This window comes from Camelus bactrianus, chromosome 20 (genome assembly GCF_048773025.1).
Source record: "Camelus bactrianus isolate YW-2024 breed Bactrian camel chromosome 20, ASM4877302v1, whole genome shotgun sequence".
Classification (NCBI taxonomy): domain Eukaryota; kingdom Metazoa; phylum Chordata; class Mammalia; order Artiodactyla; family Camelidae; genus Camelus; species Camelus bactrianus.
Genome location: NC_133558.1, coordinates 33,426,368 through 33,451,071, shown reverse-complemented (window position 1 = coordinate 33,451,071; position 24,704 = coordinate 33,426,368). Strand labels below are relative to the sequence as shown.

Below are 24,704 nucleotides of genomic sequence, written 5' to 3'. Positions count from 1 at the left end.
TCTGTTTAATTGTGTTTCAGTGTCATCTGCACCTCAGGAAGAGGCGGGGGCTCAGTAGAACCAGAGGCTGGGAACAAGGAACGGAACACGGTGAACGGTCAGCCTCCTGGTTCCCTGGCAGTCTTGCTCCCTTAGGCTTAGACACTGCTGAAACCCATTTTCTTTCTGCAGGTTCTAGAAGTCACTGGGCAGGCAACTTGGGATATGAAGCCCCTCAGATGGTCTTTGTTGATCACCAGTCCAGGGGATTTATTGAAATGTGCAATGTATCTGGCATGGAAAAGGATGCTTCGATTCCTCTTTTTAATAAAGATGCTGTCTCTATAATCCTGGGAAGAGAAAGATGTGCTCTTTCTACCATCTGGCGCCTAGAACCCTATACATCAAACAAGTTATATAACCCCCCTTGTCTAGAACAGACTAACCGCCCTGAGTGTTTCCGAAACAGCCTATTCTCTTTATCACAGATTCCAGCATTCAGGCCTCCATGATTGTTTAGAGACTCCTAAAAGCCAGGTAGGTTCCCAAATCTTTTATTTACTATGAATTGCATTTGTCCCTTTACAAACACCTGTGGAAAGGGCTTTCTGAGGGAAGTGGATGGGGAGACTGGACATTCCATTCCCTTTTTCTACTTCTTAATAGACATTTGAGGATTTCTGGATCTGTCTGCAGAGTCTGTCCCAGGGCAGAGGAATGATGTTAGATAACAGAGTGGACCTTCTACATGGTCGTGATGATGATGGGCCAGGGGGTGTTACAGAGGGAGACTTCTTTCTGATTCTCATCATATTCTCATCAGTGAAATATTTCCCATTTGAGAGTGAACCAATGCAGATTCACAGTGTGAGGATTAATCAAATTTGAGTAAAATACAGATTTAAAGTCACCTAAAAACAGTGATTGGGGTGGTAACACCCTGTCATTTAATCCTCTTACACAATATCCACATCTATTTTAACATATCTTATTTTTTTCACTGCAGTCCTGATTTCTGTATTTCAGATTCATGTTCAAGCAGTATAAACAAATTAATTGATGATCATGGGAACTGGTAATCGATAACCTTGGAAAAATTTTTCCCCAAAATATAGCTGGCCCTTTGTAGTTTTAACATGGTAGAAACTATAGAAATAAATTATATAAAAATCTCATCTTTGATAGTCAGCCACATTTTATTATTTAAATACTAGTTAGAAAGAATATTTTTACAGAAAAAAAAAGCCACTGAGCTGAAAATAGTAAGGTCAGTTCCTATTTCCCATGCTGGATAACTGAACATCTCCTGAGAACTGGAATTTTTCCTGCTTTCCACAGTCCCAGGCGCCAGATCTCCTGAAAAGCCAGACCTTTAGGGACACTGTATATAACCTGCCCTCTAATTTCACTATTGTTAATTGCCTGATTTCCCTGACAAGAGCTATCTCCTCTGGGGAAGGTTTATCACTCCCTCCCGCGGGCTGCACCTTTTTGCATACGCATTGTCGCCAAACTACCACCAACCCCGTCAGCTTCCCAGTTCCGCTGTCCCAAGGAAAAGGAGGAGGGAGGTGCTTTTTTACCCTACCAGATATGAAGACTGTTTGTGCAGACACGTTTTAGATTATATTTCCATTTTCGAACTGAAGTATCAATCTTGTTCGCACCCTCCACTCAGGTTCTCAACCTCTGTCCCACTCTGGCCTTTGTATTGGTCCCCTAGACTGGACTCCCAAACTCCTTGGCCCGACTCTCTGACTCTCTTCTAAGTCCGTCGAACTGTTAGCATCTCCTTCCCCTCCACCCTCACACCTGCTTTCCTCAGCTGATTAACCCCATATTTTATTCTCTTTGTCTTTTCCCTTCTGCTTTCCTCCAGCTTATCAATAAACCCAGGGAGCAACAGGGCCCGGTTGATTTGTTAGTAATTATGAGCGCGCTGCGCCTGCTCACGGAACCCAGAGATGACTAAGATAGGTTTAAAGCGACAGCAGGAAATGGTAAGGAAATGGAGCATAGCAAAACTCAGCGGGAAGCTTTCAGTTCTTTACATGTTTACAATTTTCTGTGCATACATTAAAACTGGGTTGTTTTTTTTTTTTCTCTTCAGTTCTCAATTGGATAGTGTGGCCAACTTCTGTGTGTGCCTTGACTTTTCTTTCTTTCTTTCTTTCTTTTTTTTTTTTTTTTTTTTTTTTTTTTTGGTTAATGGAGGTACTGGAGATTGAACACAGGACCTCAGGCATGCTAAGCAGTCACTCTGCCACTGAGCTATACCCCCTGTCAATGGCCAACTTCTGGATGGAACACCCACAAAACTTGTTCCCCTCCCTTTTTACTGGAATTATATGTGGGGGAGAAGAAAAAAAAAGATTTAAAAGCCAATTAATGTTTCATTATAGTGACTAGAGTTTTATTTAAGAGAGCGAGGAAAACTGGAGAAAATCTTATTCATTAGTGGACTACATAGAGCCACAGTGTTAACAGGCTAGCTCTTAATCTGTCCTCTTTAAGCTTAATTGTGAAATCATAACTTTGAGATCTTGGTGTTTGACTAGAGGCACATCCTCTGCGGGTCTGATCTGCTGGTGAAGGAGAAGGAAGAAATGAACCCATCTGATAGATTAAAGGTTAAGTCCCTGGGACTTAAAAGTACTCAGACTTAAATATGTAAATGACACCGGGAAGCTACAGGAGGTTGAGCGTTGCTTGAAATAATTACTCCTCACCAGCAGATCACCCCTGTTCCCATACTTGCTTTGTTTCTTCTCCACCTGAGGGCTAAATGTTATTCTGCATGGATATAAGATCCTGTGCATATAAACGTGAGCATTGAAATCCTGGAAAGGAAAATAAGAGAATTCCCACAAAGGAAGCTGGAACATAAAAAAGAAACCCCCCCCCCAAAAAAAAACTACAAACATCCAGGGTTGGCATCCTTTAGGGGCAAAGTCTAAGAGGCTGAAACTGAGTTTGGTCCCATCACTTACTCAGTGATTGAGACCTTGAGGAAGTCATTTATTTTCCCTCTGTCTCAGCTTCCACGCGGGGTGGGTGGGGAGATGGGAGAACGGGAGTTGGAGAAGAGTGTCTAACTTTTCCAGCTTTAAAATTCTGTGAACTCTGATTACTCCTTGGGTGGCTGGACCATAGCTGAGAGGCTCTACTTGAATAAATACCGATTGGGATCCAAGTCAGCTCTGGAAATGTGAACCCTTCCCTTTAAGAGGAAACATACACCCTCTCAGAGGCTCCGACAGACTCTGGGTTCTTTTGACCTCCTAGATCAGAAGGAGGAATCCCAACAGAACCCCTTGGAATTGAAATTGGCAATTTCTGTAGTCCCCTGACCCACCCAAAGAAAATCCACACCAATCCAAGTGTTTATGTGGGGAAGGGGCCAGAACTAACGAGGAAAAAAAGTGGAAGAGAACGGAGGTTGAATTAAAACTAACCAAACAGGATATCCCTAAGACCAATGAAAATGCCCCACAGTCACAACATTTGGACCTTGGACTCCAGCCACGCTAGCCTTTCCAAGAAATCTCAGCATCTTTTCTGCTGTCTAAGGTGTCAAGCCGATTGCATCTTGGCCTCTGATGGCACTGAAAACTTTTTCTCAAAGCCTAGGTGAGCCTTCTTTAGGTTAGGCTTTAGGATGGTGGCAAAGATCATTTATGTTAGCTGGGTACCACCGCCCCCCCCCCGCCCCCTTCCCGGCCCAGATTCCTAATCTTAATGGAACTGAGAGTTAAGAATGATTTTTTAATGTCTCGTTGGATTTTTAGACTGTTAATGTACCGAATCCTTCTCATTATTACTTTATTGATTGCTCATTGACCAGCCCCCTTCAAATCGTATTAACCACCCTCTGCCGGTTTAGATTAGGAGAGTTTAAAAAGCACCTTTCATTACTCCCCCTACCCCTGCCATGGAGTCGAGACTCGCTGGCTTAATGGGAGCTCTAATGGGGCAGCTAAGAAGAGAGGGGCCACGGTCCCTGCCGATTGCATTAATAGCTCAAAGGGGGCCAATACAGAAAATTAGCCGTAAACGAGCTCTGGAGATCTTCAAATGAAAGAGCCATTTATCACGCTGGCTACCTTCACTCCACTCGTTTGCTCTCTCTACTGGGAACAACTCATTTCCTCTTAACTAAATTACTTCAGAAATGTCAGCTAAGCCCAGATAGCAAATACAACAAGAGAGCTAGCCTATAACCTATGGGGGTGATATCAACACTGGTGAAAAATTGGACTGGTTAACTTTTAGGAGGGAGACTTTCCATAATTAGAGAGAGAGACAGACAGACAGAGAGACATAGATCCTTTATGTGTTAAGTCTTCTGGCTTCAATACACACAGAGGCACAGACATCTGAACCTGGGCCAGTTGCTGTTTTTATTAACAAGGCAGAGTTTTAAAAATCTCTCTAAAAGCCCAATAGAAAATAAAGCAACCGAGTCCCTTTGCCAGGTGTTGAAATTCAGAATATTTAGTTCAGAAAACATTCTCACCTCCTCTTTTATGAAATTAATCTCTTGGAGTCATCCCTCATAAGCGTGGGGGAGGGGCAAAGAGGGGAGACCAGAGGGCAGGGAAGGAGCTAATGAACACATAACCTTATTTTAAGTGGTTCATAGAGATCTAGAAAAGTAAATCAACCACTTATTCCTCTTTCGCCCATGGCTCTCTAAAGATAAAAATATGATATTAGGGTCTTTTCTTCATGTGATACAGCAAATACCTGAAATATTAAATAACAGAGTTGACCTAACACTTCATATTTATACCATGCTCCCTAAATCAATAACGCAACTGGGGTGCCACTTAGATGTTTCAAGCTGCTCATTTGAAAAAAAAAAAAAGGGAGGTGTTGGGGCCATTAAAAGTACCCCACATTTCCAAAACAGAACCAGCAATGTGAGTCAGTGGTCTCCTTTTCTTATTCCTGGCGATACCCACATACGTAAGTATTCACATTTCACTGACAAATATATAGAAGCCCTGAAACAGAAGCCCCCCTCCCCACATCTACAAATATTTTCAGCTCCGTTTTGTTAGGCAAGCTAAGTTCCAAATATTTTTATTGGCCTGGCTATTAATAACTTCTCTGATTGGTCATCCATTGGGCATGCCCCACCGTGGCCCAAATGCTGTTCCTAGGATACGGAACCCTGAACTAAGGGGTTCTAGCTTTCCATGAAAAGGGACGGGGAACTAAAACAGAAGAGAAACAACAACAACAAAAAAAACCAATGAGGAAGTGCGGCTCTTACCTCCCCCACACCCCGCCCCTCCCCATCAACCCGCAATTAACCAGAAGAGAAGATCCAGGAGGAAATGGTGAAAGTTAGCTGTCAGCACAGTTGCAAATCAAAGCAGGAGACCAGGTGTCCTAGCAAACCCGAACCCTGGACATGCAAAACCAAACCGATACTATCTAAAGAAGAGCCGGAGAGACATTTGGAACAACACTTAAAATAAATCGTTTTGCCCCAAACCTTGCTATTCTTCTTTGGGATGCCAAATGGCCTCATTTCAAGTCCAGCTTCCCCCCTCCCACCTGCCACCTCTCAAAGCAACTTTTCCTGCCTCTGTAAGAGAAGAACATCCAGAACATTTCGCCCCGTTTGGAATCCTCACTCCACAGCCCTCCTACTCCACCGGCTTGACTCTACATTACTTTCCAAAGCATCTTTTTTCTCTTCATTGTTTTTGTCAGTGTTATCTGGCTTAAATGAATCCTAAGTGACTGCAGCTAGGGATTGATGACACCACACTGAAGGACAGGCCTTCTCCAGCACTGATAAGAAAGGGTTAACAGTAGTTAAAACTATCTCCAGACACCGGTTCCTGCGATAATTAAAGATTGCACTGTTTACACATTCAAGCTCCTAAATTTGTGGCATGCGAGTGACATTCGGGCCTTTCGGCAGCCACACTAATCGCCAGGCATCCTCTCAGTGACTGTCAGAGAAGGGGGGGAAGAATTAAGCAGCTGCAATACGCCCGAAATGAGTTATTGTAATTACATTTAATTAGTTTAATTAGTTAATTATTTTGCTTACAGCTGTACAAGAGACTGCAAACATTTGTTAATATCACATGCCCTTTAACAGTATGGGGTGATTCCACAGTCACACTAAATCATGAATGCGTATGTAGGAAGATTGAGAAATGTGCAGAGGCCGGCTCTGCTTCTTAGGAAGAGCATAGTTAGCGACACATTTGGCACAATTAAAAAAAAAATAGAAGAAACAACTCATAAAACATAGAGAACTGGGAAGAAAATTACCACCCAAAACCCAAATACAAAAACAAGGAGAGAAGGAGCTGCCCCAATGACACAGGGTTTCACTCAACAAACTCCAGTTATCAATGAAATAATTAATCGCAGATTTTTGCAGGCAGTGTTTCCCAGCCAGTTCCACACACGGTGATAGTTCAATTATGTGAGATATATCTAGAATTGTTACCGAATGTACCATGGAAAAAACGGCTCTAGCCTCTGTCCCTCCATCTCTCTCATCCGGGTTTCTGCCTGCGGTCCCCCTACCCCATTTCCTTCTTCCCAACATGTCTTCATCCAGATAGCCACTGTCCCTTAATTGTGAACAAGCACTGGCATCTCATAAAATAATGAAATCCTTCCTTCAAAAGTGAAAACTCATCGTAAAGACATGAATGCACAGGAAAACTTTGCTTACTTTTGGGAGGAAAGAATCCATACCTTTTTTTATGACAGACTGGTCCAATAGATTCATGCCGCTGTTATTGGCATCTTCAACTGACTGTGAATATAAAAACATCACTATTCAAATCGACTGGATATTAAAGAAGCGCACACATAAATCATGTCATTCCAAACTGGAGTTTCTGTTATTTCCATTTATATTAATTCACAAAGGGAGGTTTTATTAGTATCATTATTACCTCCAAATGGACACAGAAATGAAATTCACCCAAATTATAAATTCTTCCAATGGAAGAAGAGGAAAAAGGGAAACTGTGAGAGACGTCTGGGATGCAGGATTGGCTTAGTTATTATATTAAACACAGATATTATGTAGACACTGAAACTTTTATATTATTTGCTCTTATGAATAGTGAAAATTTGGCAACAGCTGAAAGATTTTCACCAATATTAGTAAGAGCAATTTCTGTTTTCTATTCTATCCCAGTGCATCTTAACCCCAGAGTCATTTTAAAAATACATAATAGTTTACATTATAGGATTTTAATTAAAGTCTGAGCAATTTGGAATGGAATGCAAACAGCAACACATAGGAACACGTCTGCAGGCTGTCAGGACCGCACATCCCTGTGCTCTGAGCCTCCTGCTGTAGGACAACCCCTCAGACAACCCCTGCACAACGTACCTCCTCCCAACCCTGCTCCCGCTGCCACCTAGCAAGAAGCACACCTGTTAGGGAGGCAGTGACTACAGACACACCAACACACACAGAGGATCCTCCCAGTCAGTTCCTAGGTAATGGCAAAAAGCATTCACCTCCCATTGCCACAATATCATCCCAGAGAAGGAACGTTTCTACCCTAGGTGTTGGCGGCACTGCTGAGGGGCTATAGCTGTTGGAATGAGATTCTTACTGCCAGGATGCCCGAGAACAGAGTTCTGGCTGTGCACCCCAGGACATCCAAAATCAGTGGACTCCCTCCCCCTACTCCCCAGTGAAAATAAATGCTAGACCTCTCTGCAATCTGATGGCTGCTTTTCTTGATCCTAAGAAACCTAACTTTGGACCAATCTGTCACCCACTCTACAGAGGAGTAAAAAGCAAAGGGCTTGAGAGGGAGGTCGTGTTTAGACAGCGCCTCCCACCCACTCATACTGCATCCCCAGACAGGGCGTGTGTTCATCACAAGGAAGACTGCCTACCCCAAACAAGCAGCACCTTAGAAATGAGATGATCTAACCACGGAGGGGGCATGTTAATTTGTTTCTTTTCGTTTTTAATAGTCACTCTTCTGTTCTCAGAAAGATGAGGAAAATTGTGATTCTCCCTAAGAACCATTTTCCATGTTCCAACATGCCATCTACATCTTAAGAAATAGTAAAAAATAAAGCTTAAAAAAAAAAAGCATCATGGAACTTGTTCGGGGACTCCCAAGAGGCCCCACTATGCACACGGGCCCGCACACACGCTCACACACACGATTCACGCCTTTCTGTGCTCACGTGTCTACAATGGCGACGTGTCCACGCAGGACAGAACATTCGCCTGTGTTTGTGGGCGGGCAGCCCCGCGATCTCACGGGCTGGGCCGGTGCGCCCGCACACCTCACCCTCACGTCGGTACGTAAATATGTATCTACGCCTCATCAGCGACGTGGGGTAGTTGTGGTAGTTAATGAGAAGGCTCTTGTCTGATTTTCTATCTAATTACGGCCGCCTGCTGGGTTTTTGTACAGGATATTCACGCAGCATGCTGGCGCTTAATCGTCACAGGGAGGGTCGTAAAGATTTAATTAGGACTGCATGCGGAAGCTCAGAAAAACAACTCAGACTCGTAATTACTAGACTTCTTTAGTTAAAAGTGATACCAGGGGTTGCTTTAAGACACTAGGGTGTGTTTGAGAGAGAGTGTGTGTGTGTGTGTGTGTGTGTGTGTGTGTGTGTGTGTGTGTGTGAGGGGTCTGACTTAACATCTTTATGTTTGTACTCTTAGGGAGCAGAGGTGATGAGAGGTTAGAGAGCAAAGATCAGAAGAAGAAAAGAGGTATTCACAGCAACTGAACAAACTTCAAACTAGGTGTCATCTCTCTCTTTCTGATGCTGCTTTTTCTGAGTTTTTAATACTGCCCCCCCCCACCCGCACACACGCACGCACACACATAACACACGCACGCACACACATACACACGCACGCACACACACAGTGGGTGAAATGCAGCATACCCAGAATCCAAACAGCGATTTGCTGGTTTAATAGCCCCTGTGAGTAAATTGAAATAGAAATTGACAGGGTTTTATAGTTTCATTTAAAAAAATATTAGAAGCATTTGGTTAATTAGCTCTCCTCTGTCTCTTCGCTCACGGTCGGGGCGGTGGCCCCGCGTGTGTGTCTGGGTCACACAACATCCTCTCCCGACCCTGGGCCAGGTGAGTCCCCCTGGCTGTGAGGCCCTCCCGCCCGGCAGAGCCCTGGGATCCTCCTGGTCTGCGGTAGGTTGGGGTAGGGGATCCGGAACCCACGCTGGGCCTTTGAGATGGAACAGGGGACTGAGGCCCAGGCCGTGGCACCTCTGGTCCCTTTTACACCCCACCCATCCCATGGCTGCAGGAAACGCGGAAAGCCCGACCGTCTCCTGCAACTTTAGGCCCCGCGCTCCAGATCCTAACTCGGAAGTCCCGGATTGAACAGAAAAGGCGCAGCCTCTGGATTCGAGGGTCTGGTCCTAGGTCCATCTCCTTCCTCCCCTATCTTTCTTTGTCACCTGCCCCGTGTCGCAGCAAGAACACTCCGGCCTCAGGAGGCCTGTCATCCCGGCGGGGACGGCTCGCTCCTGCCCCTCTGGTTCCCCTCCTGGGACAGGCGCGGGGTGTATCCCGCGCGACCCCTTGCACTGAGGGTCGACCCAAGAAAGTCCCGCGGGCCTCCCCACCTCTCCAGACGACCTGCTGGGATGCTTCCAGGGAGGAACTGGGCGGAGGTCGGGCGGGCGGGGAGCGGCGAAGGTCCGGGGCCTGCGCCTTCTTTGCTCCGAGTTCTCCCCACCCCCGCGGGCCAAGCTCCGGCTGCAACTCCGCCGCCGCGTGTCTCTTTGACCAGGGCGTCCTCCCAAATGCACAGCGACCTGGCCCTGTTTTTCTCTTGGCCTTTGCCTTTCACCAAACACTCCAAACCCTCTCAATTCTATCTTAAAAACACACACACACACAACTAAAACCAAAGAAATCTGTTCCCTCTTTTAGGAGAATTCCTGGGTTCAGCGCCTAAGCCACTGGGCCTACAGGGTGGCGCTGAGAGCCAGTGCAGCACAGCCAACAGCCATGGTGATGAGTTGATGCACTTTCATTATCTAGCACTTTGAACCGTACCCAGAAAGGTTAATTTAAAACTGCCCCCCCCCCCGGACACATATTACCCCAATGCATTAAAAAGAAAACTATTAAATATTCCCTTTCTCATATGATATTCTGAAATGAGCAGTATGCCCAGACAGGGACAGTTAAGCTCGATTAAATCAACAAAACTACCATTCTTATTAGCGTGGGTACATCCAGCCACAACTCAGGTGATTCCAAAATCTTTGGAAATATTAAATAACTGAATTTCCTTGAAAGCAGTAAACCATCAGAGACCACAGAGAGACAGGACGTGGCGCTGCCACCACACTTTAACTGTTCTAAAGACATTTTGTTCAGCAAGGTGAAGCAGAGGGACTCATGCACACCTTCCCATCCCCATTTCTTTCTCTTTTTTTTTGCTTCAGAGGTATGTCAAAAATGATGCATAATATATACACTCATGCCAATGAGACCGAAGGGTCAATTAAATACCTTTCAACCCTATTTATCTTTTCTGGAGACTATTTAAATCAGGGAGCAAAAGGAGACCTGCTCAGAATCACCCGGACAGTTTTTAGAAATCATTTCTTTGATGTTTCTTTGTTTAGTTTAACCAAGCATTCGCAACCAAATCAGGCTCCATTGTGCAGGGTGCAGATGGGATAGTGGGGGGGGGCGGTAGTGTTTGGAGCCTTTTGTTTAAAAAAAAAAAAAAAAAGCATGTGATACCTCTTCAACTGGGATGGTGACTCCGGGGAGAGGAAGGTATTTAACGGAGGGGGAAGACAACTGCAGAGGGAGGGATGTGGAGAATATTGCTCCACAGTCATTTAATGGTCCGAAAGGTGAAAAGAATCTCTAAAATGGTACATGTCCTCATGGACTCCCAAACAGAATTGTGGCTTTCTGGGTCTCTCCCCAGAAATATTCCATTTCTTGGATGATGACTCTGGAACTCAATTATTTTGGAAAAGGGGTCTATAGCTTATGGGACATTCAAAGTAAGACCTGGCTTAGACAAAATAGCACGTGTTTTTCTTCCAGTCAACACTGTCATGCCTAACAAAGTCTTTACAAAGCCATCAGGAACCTCTATAGAGGACCCTGCACCTCCAAGCTGCATCTCAGGCCTCGGCCTCCAGGCAGCCAGGGCCCCACCTGCCATGTCAGGGGCCAGGCTCACTATGGGAATCGCAGAGGGGGCGGGTTGAGGACAGTCGCCAGCTTGCTTACACAAAGCACAAGCGAACAGGAGGGAGTCCGATGGCTCAGGCAAAACAAAAACACCTAGCCTTGATGCCAACGATCCTAAACGAGGAAAACACTCATGTAGTTTTTTCCTTCATGATGTAATTTCTGGTGGTTCTAGCTTTCATCATCGGACCTCCTGAAATCACCACTGGAGAGCCATACACGTCTACACACAGTTACACGTTTTGTGTCCGGAACAACTTCCCCCAAAGGAGACAGAGCTGCCCCTCCCCACCCCTCCCCCCTCCCAGGGCATTTGTTATTTGTGTATCGTCTAGTGTGTGTGTGTGTGTGCGTGCGCGGTTACCTGGACGTCTTCCATGCCGGGATGGCCGAGGCCGTGCAGCGAGAGGCTGTCACCCATGCCCGCGTCCAGGCCGTGGTGCGCCGAATGCAGCAGCACGTCCGGCCGGCGGACCGAGTGGTAGTCCCTCCGGGGGTCGAGGCCCGAGAGCTGGGGCAGGGCGGCCCGAGGCTGGGGCAGGAGAGAGCCGGCTTCTGAACCCACTTCTTGCCGCTGCCGTTGCCCCCAGGGATGCTGCTGGGGCTGGTGCAGGGGGTTCAGGGAGTAGGGGTCGTTGACATGGGAGTAGGGGTCCTGGCTCTGGTGGTAGGGGAGCGGCTGGTAGGGGGGCGGAAAGTAGGGTGGCTGGAAGTCGGACGACGGGGTGTGGGACAGCGGCGGGGCGCTCGAGTAAGGTCCTTGGGACACCGAGCCCAGCTGGGAGAGCCTCGAGCTGTGACTCGGGACGCCATCGTGCCGGTCCTGGGAGAGAGTGCAGGAGACAGAGAGAGAGAGAGACAGAGAGAGGGAGGGGGAAAAAATACAAGCGACAAATGGAGAAGCCCAGCTTCAGGATCTTTTTCCCGGGACAGGGGAACAAGAGTCTGAAACTCGGACTCCCAAGTCTGTTCAGAGGGTACGCGATTTCAGCAATTCCAAACGCGAGGCTTTGGGGGGAAAATGGGGGAGAATTACCCACTTAACCAACATCTAAGCCTTCTGTTGGGAGGGGGGCAAAGCTAGCAAAAAAAGTGAGGGCAAAGTGGTTGTGTGTATGGTGGGGGTGGGGGTGGGGACAGAGTCTAAATTCCTTAATGAAAAATACAGGAGTCTGACTATGGCATTTTGCTCTTTTGGGTGTTTTAAACTACTTCTTTCTAACTCTTCAGAGGTCCAAAACATAACAAATCAAACTTCATACTATTTGCCCGGTTGTTCCTCCTGTTCCAAACCAACTTCTGTCTCCCTGGCAAGCCAGCCGGGCTGGCCCCTACACAACCTGGTAATTTCAGGAGATACAGGAATCTGCCTGATCTGAGTTTCCAGGCACCCCTGCCTCGCCAACAGGGATGAAATCCTTTATGGAGTGTTTGCTGGAAATGGATCTCATTCAAAATCAGATCCTGAGTCCCTGTCAAATTAAGTTGAGCTGTGGTGTGCAGGAGTGATTTCTAAGGTGGCTTTCCCACATTTAAGACTGTTAAACTCCAGGGTGTGAAAATGAAGGACTTAGGGTGGGGAGGAGAAAAACAAACAAACCCAAAAGGCCCAGACAACTTATTGTTGGTCCTAACGGGAGTGCTAAACTAAGTGAAAGGAGAAGGGGGAGGTGTGTTGGGGGGGGGGGCTTGTTTCTTCCTCTCCTCTGTAGAAATGCCACAGTAAAGTCCCCATGGTTCTTTTTGGAGAAATAGTCACCTAAATTTCCAAACTGCGGTGGCAAATAAAAAGTTTTCTTCTTTGGCCTTCCCCTTCCACCTCCCCAGCTGACTCATGGAGCTCAGACAAACACACAATGCAGAGAAGCAGCTGCAGCCTCGTCCAATTATGGTGCTAAATTACCAAGCCAAAGGCGCTCGAAGGAAGACAGAGACGGGAGAGTGAGACGCACACGCAGAGACAGAGACAGAGAGACGGTGAGAGGAGGGAGCATGCAATTCTGGTACAACGTGAATCCAAACTCACCATGGATGAATAGGTGTGGACTAACATCTGGAAAAAAAAGCCTGGTTACTGCTCAAAAATCAAACAATGATTAAAAAAAAATCAAGGAGTCCAGCAGAGAAACGGGCTGGACACAGGAGCCGAGCTTGAGGTGTTTCCAGGACAAGCCATCAAAAAAAAAAAAATTACACCCCCCCCCAACAAGATTGCCGACGCCTGTCACACACAGACAGAGCTGTTCATCGGTCTCTTGCTGTCTTTTCGGCCTTTTTCTCTTCGGCGGTTCTCCGAGGCTGCAGAGGCAGTCCTCTTCCGCCCGAAGCTGGGCTCAGACTGCTCGGGCGCCCCTTCCTCCCTCCGCTTGCCTACACCGCCTCATAATAATTGATATTCATGACTATTAATATTACACGAGTACTTTAAAGGGAGAATGGAGGACAAATGGAGCGTGAAGCAGCAGCGGGCGCAGAGCTCCCCTACTATTGTAAATGACGTTCATTCAGTGGAGAATTACTAGATGTAATCAGACGAGGGGGCTGGCAAAGGCAGACCGGGGAAAAAGTTCAGCAGGAAAGAGGCAGAACTTCAATTAACTGAGCCGGGGACGCGCGTAAAGCAGCCCCTGCTCCCTGGGACCAGGCGGCGAGGGAGAGAGCATCGCTGGGGGCTTGTGCGCAACGTAGGTGTCCTTGCTCCTGGAGAGGGACTTGCCTAATGGGAAGACTTGATCGCCCTGCGTGCTTCGTGTGCAGATTAAAAATAATACTAATAAAAAAATTTAAAAAGGCGTTGCCTCACCCTTTGGAGGGGAGAGCAGAGTAAACCGGTGGGCCCAGTTGTTTACAGTGACGTTGGCCGACTTTCACGCATACTGGAGATTATGCTTATGTATTAAAGGACCGAGGCGAGATGGGGGCTTTCCCTGCCTTGTGCAGCCTTTCCCTCTTTAGTGCGCGTGCAGCCCGTGATTTTCACTTCAATTTAAAATACATGCAAACAATCTTGAAGTACACTAAACTTATCCTTTCCCGGCAAAACCTGGGGCAACAGAAAACCTTTTTGGATGTTTCAGGAACCCGTTCAACTGGCCTGACTGCCATTTCTGTTAAAGTTCAACCTTCCTCCCGACTTAAATAGGCTCCTTCCACTGGGCTTCGGTTTCTCCTATAGTTTTGAGTAGAAAAATTAGGCAGATAGGAATACCTGCAATATTCTGTCTCTCCCTCTCTCTCCATCCTCTCTCCCTCCCTCTTTATTCTCTCCTCTTCCCCTCTTCCCCTCTTCCACTCCACCCCTCCCTCTCCCTCCCTCCCTCCTTCCCCCTCTGCTTTCTCCTCTCCCTCCCTCCTTTTCCATTTAGCCAGTCTACTTTTCAGACTCTTAGCACGAGTTTCGTGCTGCTTACTTTTCGGAATCCGCTGGAGTCCCTCTGTGCCTACCCGGAGCTATTTACACCGTGGCCGCATCCCCGCCCGTGCCAAGCCCACTTCAGGCGCTCACATTTTTTAGGAGTTCTAGCGCTTTCGACTTGACCATTATCCCTCCTGCTAAAGAAAGAAAAGGAGGCCGAACCGAAACAAATCCCACCAGGCAGAGGCGCGGCTCCCCGTTACAGTCAATACACAACCACAAAGAGGAGAGGAAAACCCCAGTCATCATTCCTCAGAAAGACGGATCTCCTCTCTCTCTCTCTCTCTCTCTCTCTCTCTCTCTCTCTCTCTCTCTCTCTCTCTCTCTCTCTCTCTCTCTCTCTCTCTCTCTCTCTCTCTCTCTCTCTCTCTCTGTCACACACACACACATACACACACACACATACACACACACACCCCAAAATCCTGATTCAGGGCTGGGCAGAGCTGGGAGGCTCCGGGCGCCGGCGCCGGGCTCCGCGTGCAGACACCGCCCGGCGGCAGCGGGGCGCGCGCGGGCCCCTCGGAGCCGTGATCCGGGTCGCGGGGCCGGGCCGGCGGGGTCGGGAGAAGCTGGCGGGCCGCTCCCGCGCGTGGCCCATTCCCAGCTTCCTCAAGGCGGCTCCCCGCCCGGCTTCCCCGAATCGTCCCGGAGCGGCCGGGTGGCGTGTCCCCCGCGGCTTGGGGAGCCTCTGCACGTCCCACCAGGACCGCTTCGTCCGACCAAGCGCCGCCCGCGCGCGTCGCCCGGGGCTCAGCTTCCAGGCCCCCTCCCCTCCCCGACTTCCTCTCCTCACGATCTCCGTCCACCACCCGCTCGCCGGCTCCCGCCTCCCGTCTCCCCATCTCATCTGCCCCTTTCCCCTCGCCTTCTTCCACGCTATTTTTTCTCGCTTCCCTCCCTCGACGTCTCCTTGGAGTCCAGGCTTTTCCCTTCCCCTTACACCTAGTTCGGGGGCTCCCAGGCCCATGCGCTCGGAGCCAAGGTCCGCCGGCCTCGGCCGCCGTCCCCTCCCCGCCCGGCCTCCCGCCCCGCGCGCAGCCCCGTCGCCCCTTCGCTCCGTCGGCGCCCGAGACCGGAGCGCACGGCCGGCGCGTCCGGCCCGCGGGGAGGCAGGCGCCCGCCGGGCTGCCGGCAGCATCTCCACCCGAGGGACAGTCTCACTGGCCTCAGCGCTAAAGAACCCCACGCGCTTAACCCAGGCAGAAAATTTCGTTAAAAAAGGCCAAAACGTGGGGCGGTTTGGACACACCGACCCTCAAAGAAGCAAAACATGAGAAAAAAAGGAAATTAAAAAAGTTGTCCGCTATGGCTCCTTGTTTCCCGCTTTCTCTACATCCATCTTATCCATCGGTCCGTCTATCTGTTGACCTCCTTCCTTCTAATTTTCCGTCCTCTACTTGGATCCGTTTGTTATCGATTTCCGAAATTTTATTGAAAATAAAAATTAAGAGCCTGAGTCTGTTACGAATGAGGCCTGAAAACCTAATTCTCTCCCACACTCAAAACGAGGAGAGTCTCTGTCTTTCTGCCTCTATTTTGTCTGCCCACATTCAGTAGCACCACGTCCCCCATCAGAGCCCAAAGGTTGGGGGGGGTGGAGTGCGAGGAAGAGAGAAAGGAAAATAAAAGAATACAAAGAGAGAGAGAGAGAGAGAGAGAGAAATCTCCTAAGTTAAAGTAGTCAGATTTCCACCTTAAAGTCCTTTTTTCAGAACAGCGAAGTGTCCCCAAGCCAGCTTCCCTAAAAGTTAGAGAACGCTGAGAAAAACCGACCGGAAATCTACGAGCAAATAGCTTAAAAATCTCTATCAGTTGGGGTGTCGAGAAGCTCAAATTCTCTATCTGCAAAGCTCTAAGATGCATCTGGGGGTGTCGGCTCACCTCATAGATATCTTCGTACTTGACATTCTCCACTAGCTTCCAGAGCATGATGGCAGCCTGGTCTCTAGGAGGTGAGTGCATTCATGTGAGGAGCAGATGTCTGGCTTCTCAGGACTCCGCTGTCTGTAATGATCCATCTATAATTGGAAATGGGGGATACACACCAAATCCGACGCTCCTCTCCCATCGCAACTTATATCTGTTGTCTCAGACAATAGGCTGGAGAAGGAAGCCTCAGCTGAGATAAAAACATTATTACACGCACAGGAGTTAGATGCAACCCACAGACATATATATTATAAAAATCATAAACACGTATTTACCCCCAGACACCCACATTTAGTTATATAAGCACCCTTGGGTCACGCAGGAGTCGACAGACTCTAAACATGCATTTAAAGGAGAGAGAGTTCACCGTGATTAATATAAATACACACGTTTAAAAGCCTCTATATTGAAAATGATGAATCATTGTAGCCATGGACTAAAGTCTTTACAATTCCTAATGAGAAACTAGGGAGCCAATAGCCCCCCCCCCATTTTCTATGTAGATTTTAAAGAGGGGGACCATTTCTGAGATGTTTAAACACAAAAGCTCCTAATCTTGTGTGTTCAGCAGGAGGGTTTTGAAAACTGGATTTGGGGATTTTTAAGGGTGATCTCTCTGTGTTGATGGCTACACAACTTTTTCTTTTTTTCAACTGTACCTCAGTCCCTGTAGAACAAAAAAGCCAGCTCACCACAGTGAATATTTCTAAAATTTTCTGGTCATTCTGCCCAACACATCTGAAAACTTAAGTAGTGAATCAGCATCTCAGTCTGTACCATTTCTCATTTTAAGGGTTGTTTGGATGTATTTTCAACAGATTCCATGTGCCATTCTTTCTTTGGCTGGCGTTCCATTTTATGAAGTTGTTTTTTTTTTTTAATTTTTTCAGATATTGGAAGCTACATACGTGCACAATTACACAATGTTAATTTGGAGGTTTCTTTGGAGAAGCCCGGGACATTTTATATTTGCATCTGTTGTCTATGACTTTAAAGTGGTTTTAATCCTGGAGACTATAAGAAGTGGTCACCTGAACCTTTGGAAGATTTAAGCAGAATGTTTTTCAAGGAGCTAGTGAAAAACATTTTAGGATGCGTGCTTTGTTTGTTTTGAGTGTATTTTTTTCTTAATAAGGTGATTTGTATAGTTTGTTTCTCCCCCAAGGAAAACATAAACATCAACAAGAACAAAGTTAACCAAACCTCGAAAATGGGCGCCCTTCAAGGCACAGGGGTTCGGAATTTCACCACGAAGTGAACACTCACCTCATCGCCCTCTTTCCCACCCCCTCTGTTTTTCTACCCCCATCCAGGGTGCGGAAGGATCCCCACAGCCAGAAGGGAAGTCCAGTGCAGGCTGTCTGCCCCTGGGGCAGAAAATAAATGACAGGAGGGAATGAGGAGGGACCAGGGCAATTTGGGGTGGAAGTTATTAAACCTGATAAGAGTGAATCTGCAAAGAGCGATTGTCTGTAAATCTCAGGACTGCTGAGCGCTGCCGTGGGAGCCGAGACGGACGCTCCTCTCGGAGCAGAGGGCTCTGGACAACCGCGGTGGATATCGATCCGATAAAACCCAGGGAGCCGCTTCATATCTTGCAGAATGAACAATTTCGCAGATTTTTTAATTTAATTTTTTTAAAGATAAGTCAAATGAAAGGAACACGAAGATGCTTCAGAAGGAACTTCAGAAATAACCTTTCTTCATTTCCAGTTTAATTTTTCTGTTTTGCCTTTCCCTCCCTCTCTGTGCCCTCCTTCCTTTTCCCCCTCCATCCTGTTTTCCTCCCTCCCTCCTTCCTTCCTTCCACCCTTTCTTCCTTCCTTTCTCCTTTCCTCTACTTAAATATTAACAGCTTAAATTATACAAAATCTGTACGGATTTTCTACTAGAAATCTGAGCGAAGATTTCCTTCCTTGCCCCCAGAGCTAGTCTGGACATGGGACGGCTTTCTTCCTAATTTTGTGTGTAGTGGGACTTGAAAGGGCTTCCACCTTCCCCTTCTACCCTTTCCAGAACTAACATCAGCTCCAGATCAATATTTGGCAAGATAAATATAGACTTGGAAATTCAGATTTCCTAGACAAAAATTTATTAATGGGAATAACTGTCTTTTCCCTTTGAAATCAGTAACTCCTTTTATCTTTTTTACCTAAAGATCATTCCAGCCCAAATAAAAAAGCACTTTAAACAATCTTGTTTTTCTCTCCAAATGCTTTTAATACCTTTTCCATCTCTTTTTGGTATATCATTGCTTACCCTAAAATAAACAAACTCTAAATCTTGAAACAAATAAAAAATCCTAGAGGGATATTTTTATATATAAAACTATGGCATATACGACGTTGTTAGTGTAACTATTTTATATAGCCTTATATATATATATAATTTCAAATTTTACATATGTAATTTTACTTTATGCTAAAGTTAGATTTTTTTAAAATTAGAAACATCTTGAAATGTTTGGTTACAAATTATGTAAATTCTTCAGAAAAACTGAAAAGTAGCAAATCTGGTTTATTAAGAATGAAGACTAAATTTTAAAATATATACACCCATACCCATATATAAAGAGATACCCAAAGAAATACACAACTATAATTAAGATCCGAGTCCATTTTTCAACGTGGGCATTATGTTTAAAAATCCTAGAAACTGCAAGGGAAATCTTTCTTAGGAAGCCGTCCGTAAGTCATTGAACGGGCAACAGCGCCCTCTGTTGGGATTTTGTGTAAGCAAATCGTGCACGGCCGCTCGGATTTCTTTCTTTCTTTTTTTTTTCCCAGCGATTTCTTTCGGTTCTTGAAAACCTGTTATTGCTAACAGCATTTTAAAAGTTCAGTTCTTATTACAGATACTAATTTTAGAAACTATTGCTTCAACATCTAGAAAGTTCAAACGCCTCAAAAAAGGTACAAATAAAAGCTCGTTCTCTACTAAGAAAAAATTCCTGATACGAGCCAGCTTCTCCTCTCTTAACTTTCCTTTGCATTTCACTTTAACCTCCAATCACATAATGGAGGAAAAGAGTCCCGCAAGGGCTCAACAAATGCAAAACAAAGCAAAGGCAAAGGTAAAACAAACTCTGGTTTCTGAGGGAAGATAAACAAGCAAAATACGCATTTTTGGTCATCATTTCATTGTTCATTTCGTCTTGCCTTATGCCCACTTGGGGTTTTTTGTTTTTATTTTTCAGGATTGGCACAGGCTTGCCTAAGTAGAAGCGCTCTGGAGACATCCCAGGTAGTTATATTCGTATTTTCCCCTCTCACTTACATTTATTTCCGTTTGTAACAGCAGGGAGGAGAGTTAATAACACCCCCCCTTTTCTCAGCCTCAGATAGAGGAGATATTTTCTGATCAATGTAGGAGCCCCTAATGCAAGCGAAGGCACCTAGCGTGGAGCCCTCTGCTGGCGGCTTCCCGAGTAGGTTTATCACTTTTTTTTTTTTAATGTCACTGAAAAATATCACTATATTAAACCAAGGTCAATTATTAGCACTCTTCTGTCTTATTTCTCCTTTCTTCTAAAAATCGAATTAAGAGTCGTCCAGCGTTCTCAGACGTCCTTCTTCACCCTGGCATCTGTGATTTAAGGCTTCGTAAGCTCCCTTGCCTGATAGACTGCATTTTTTTTAACCCCAAAACCAAGATTTAGGATTACTGTGCCAAGTCAGGACCGCGATCCCCTACTCATTCTGGGTAGTGATGCAAGCTGTTTAATAGCCAATGTACTGAGCTATGAAATGGGAATACAGGTGCGAATTCATCACAATCACACACGTGAAGGAATCTATTCCATTCTGTCACTCTGTAAAACAATTTAATTCCCCATCATCAACTCAAGACACAGAGCTGGGAGTCAAGGAAGTGAAGGCTTCCATCAGCTGGGGACGAGGGTAACTTCCTGTTTAGAAAGTGGAGGTGGGAATCCCAACCTGGGTCTCTGGACTCTGTACATACTCAGCACTTTGTCTACAGCGCCATGATGCTGTCTCTCTTCCTTCTTCCTTTCTTCTTTCCTTCCCTCCTTCCAAAATGAAGAAGACCATATTTTTGGACTACTAAGTTTTTCCGGAGTTACTTTTGTCCTGGATTTATAAACAGGTAAAGGACGAGAGAAAAGGGAGTATTGGCTTACTTTGACACACCCAGACACCACCGCCACCTCTTAACCATCAGAAGAAATATCGCCCGCCAAGCTGATTAATAAGACATGACAGCTGCACTTTTTATTGTGATAGTTTGACTCTGTTTTTCTACCGTGTTTCTATCTGAAAGCTTTCTCATGATCATATTTTTGGGGGGAATTTTGATTAATGTAGTTTTAACACCAATTTGGAAAAATTACTGTCGAATATGTGAAACTACAAATCAAGGACCTGCCCTTGGATTTATAGGGTTTTGCGACCACATAGGTAGGTGTCAGTGATCTGAGTATGAGGAAATACAATAGAAGGGACTATGTTTGCATAAGTGTTTTTAAAAAATTAAACAAGGGTGGAATTATCTTTAGATTGACTCTTCACAATCATACAGATTGAGGCAAACATTGACAAGGAAGTAGCATTTCTTACTCTAACCATCATATTTGATCAATGGCACAATCGTGAATTTTCAAAATGAGGTTTACATCAAAATCACTTGTGAGAATGAAAAGCACTGTGACCCTGGAAACTCCTACTTTCTCTTGGACTGAGGGGACCAGCAGTCATTTTATTATACATTTTAGATGTTCTGAAGTCCTCGGCCTTTTTCTGTTTAATTGTAGGGGTATGAAGGTGCTGAGGAGACAGCTTTTGAATTTCTATCTCCTGGAGATAAAGAGATTAAGGAATGGAAGATGGGTGGGGGGGCAGTTGGAGTAAATGGTGCAAACAGCCACAGAACAATTGTTTCCAATACCAGTGGACATCGCATATACAAAATGCGAGCGCTGCACGTCTCCCCTGGCGTGACTAATGCAGGAGGTCAGGTACTTCCATCATTGTGGACATTTTCCATATTATTACTTTATGAAGGAGCAATCTCAAAGGATGAGAACACTAAACAAGTTGGTTTCAAAACGCAACCAACAGACCAATGCATTATCTGTGAGGAACATTTGCAAATAAAGATGTGGGAAAGATGCAGAGCAGAAATCTAACCTTTAAAGCATGAATAAACACATACAATGTATAACATCAGTGCTGAAGTGTCTCTCACGTACAAGGGACATTGAGGAGAAATTAGCATTACACAGAAACTACTTCCTAGGACGCACATTCCTGCATTTTGAGAAAAATAGAGAAAGATATGTATTCTGTGACTCCTGTCACTTCTTTAATGTAAGACTGTTCTTTCACCGAGCTGTGTTTTCTTGGGCAAGTCCTTTGACTTTCCCAAGTCTCAGTTTTTCTCATCTGTAAAATGAGGCGATTTACCGGGTGATATCTTAGGGTTTTCTCCTTAGAAATGGACTTTATGAGATACATAAAAGCAAAATGGTAATTAATGGAAAGTTTAAAATGAAAGTCTTTCTGAACAGGTTACAGCAAAATCTCAGCTCTCTGGGACCCTCTGTGGGAGAGTTTAATAGAACTGACCCCAATCTTTTGATAAATACTAATCACACACAAAAATATTTTTAGGCACACCAGCTTAGAAGACAGCAAACAATGAAAGGGTAAGAATACAGTTGGGGGATTTGGTGCAGCCATCGTGGAAAACAGTATGGAGATTCCTCAAAAGACTAAACATAGACTTACCACATGATCCAGCAATCCCACTCATGGGCATATATCCAGAGGGAACCTTAATTCAAAAACACACCTGCACCTCAATGTTCATAGCAGCACTATTTACAATAGGCAAGACATGGAAACAATCTAAATGCCCATCGACTGATGCCTGGATAAAGAACTTATGGTATATTTATACAATGGAATACCACTCAACAATAAAAAATAATAAAATAATGCCATTTGCAGCAACATGGATGGACCTGGAAAATGTCGTTCTAAGTGAAGTCAGCCAGAAAGAGAAAGAAAAGTGCCATATGATACCACTCATATGTGGAATCTTAAAAAAAAAAAAAAAGACAAATGAACTTATTTATAAAACAGAAACAGACTCACAGACATAGAAAACACACTATGTTTACCGGGAGGAAGGGGATGGGAAGGGATAAACTGGGAGTTTGAGATCTGCAGATACTGACTGGTATACATAAAATAGATAAACAAGTTTACACTGTATAGCGCAGGGAATTATATTCGATTTCTTGTAGTAGCTTACGGTGAAAAAGAATGTGAAAATGAATATATGCATATTCATGTATGACTGAAGCATTGTGCTGTACACCAGAAATTGACACAATGTTGTAAACTGACTATCCTTCAATAAAAAAAAAGTAGAAAAAAAAACAAGAATACAGCTTGAGGGAAGAGTTTTAATAGTTCGTACCTAATAGGCACTTTGAAAGAGATCAAGCATCTAAGTCTAAAAGAATGACATGCTGATGTAGTCAAGAGTTTGCAGTTTTGATCTTGAAATTATGGTCACTAACCTTTGATAATGTAGGCAAAAGGGACGCGATGTATACTAGCAAAAGCTGGGGGGAAAAAAACCTTCATTTTTCAGAAAGAGGAAAAAAGATGGGTTCTAGAAACTACAGGTGGAGAATCACAGCCTTGTTCCCCCAGAAAAATGATAGTTTAGGTTGTCAAAGTGGTTAGTCATGCACTCTGGAAGAGAGAGGGACCTCAAGTCACCAGCATGGATTCAGGAAGAGCAGATCATTCCACGTGTTCTCATTCCCTTTGCTATAGGTTTACTAGACTGAATGTCAGGGACAGAATAGGTCTGGAGCTCATGGAGATGTTTCAAAAACTTTCTCAGTGGCTCTCCAGTCTGCATTGAGGGCGGCCACGGTATTTGGAGGCAGCCTGCCTTTTGACTAAGGACATGAGTTTCGGAGTGGGACAGACATGTGTGAAATGCAGATCTGCCTCTTACTCTTGATATTAGAAAATTACTTAACCTCCCTGAGCCATAATTCTCCCACATGGAACCTTAGACACATATTTCCGTATATGAGACAGTTATTATACGAAATACGTGCATAGCAATAACCACGCATGGTCATGAGGATTACGTGAGATAATGCACATGAAATGCTTATCACAGCCTTCAGCATAAGGCAACCACTCAGTGCGTCGTATCTACTGTTACCATCACAGATCCACAACTATTTGAATAATTCGCTCCCAAAGAGGTTGATCGATTCATGAAACCCAGTTTGAGGCAACTGTTTCAATAGTTTGCTATGGGACTCTTGCCCTCATTCTTATTCTTTCTAACATTAAAAGCTACTGGTGACTCAAGGGGACGGCATAGCTCAAGTGGTAGAGGGCTTGCCTAGCATGCACAAGGTCCTAGGTTCAATCCCCAGTGCCTCCTCTATAAATAAATAAAAGGATAAACCTACTCAGCTTCCTCTCTAAGAGAAAAAAACTTAAAAAAAAAAAAAGATATTGGTGACTCAGAAGACTTAGATGTGCTCAGTACTTTTTCAGGTGCTCAACATTGAGGGGAATGTCAGTTCTTTGGGGGACTGGATGAGGATTCAGGAATATTTAGACAGGCTAATTCCCTGGAAGAAATCCTCAAAGCTCTAAGTTAACAAAGATAAAAGTAACAAAAAGATAAGTGTGAAGGCGAGGATCAGAGACTGACAAAGGAAGACATGAAAATGCATACAGGTTTCCGCCGCGGACCGTCCCTGTGGCTCCTGGTGATCACACCAGCAGCGCAGCCAGCAGCTCCCTGAGACTGATAGGCACAGAGAGCGAGCGAAGTCCCAGGCTGCGTTAGTAAAGGTCAGGGGTGACTTGCTCAAGACGTCGCTGATAAAGCCAAACGTCTGTAAAAGAAAGAAACCAGATTCAGGGAAAGTCCTGGACACCATGTCAAAGGAAAAAGGGTTGAGAGGCCATGGGTAGCCATCCTAGAACAGAGGAAACTTAGGGGCGTGAACTCTGTCTCCCCGTATTCAGGGCTGATCTAGGGGAATCAGGGGAAGAAGCAGGCATCCATCCCATTCACTGCTATATTGCCAGCATATAGCAAAGTGGCCGGCCCACATGAGCTCAAAGCATTTTAGGTGAAATAA

The 24,704-nt window shown here is 45.3% G+C and overlaps 1 protein-coding gene across 6 annotated transcripts in view; it reads right to left on the bottom strand.

Annotated features, from left to right (window-relative positions):
• TFAP2B (transcription factor AP-2 beta) overlaps window positions 1-16,738 on the bottom strand; it is a 29,328-nt gene extending 12,590 nt beyond the window's left edge. For 2 of the 6 annotated variants that reach the window (XR_012501161.1, XM_074348882.1), the window contains exons 1-4: window positions 15,037-16,410; window positions 13,232-13,258; window positions 11,570-12,028; window positions 6,712-6,772 (exon numbers count right to left, since the gene is read on the bottom strand). Coding sequence is in view for 5 of the 6 variants with exons in the window: in XM_074348882.1 (XP_074204983.1) it covers window positions 6,712-6,772; window positions 11,570-12,028; window positions 13,232-13,258; window positions 15,037-15,465 (976 nt within the window). In the remaining variant the exon portion in view is untranslated. Of the gene's footprint in view, window positions 1-6,711; window positions 6,773-11,569; window positions 12,029-13,231; window positions 13,259-14,615; window positions 14,957-15,036; window positions 16,417-16,504 lie in introns of those variants that run through there. The other 4 variants (XM_074348881.1, XM_045509300.2, XM_074348883.1 and 1 more) reach the window with 4 other exon arrangements.
• Between the last annotated feature and the right edge of the window lie 7,966 nt (window positions 16,739-24,704).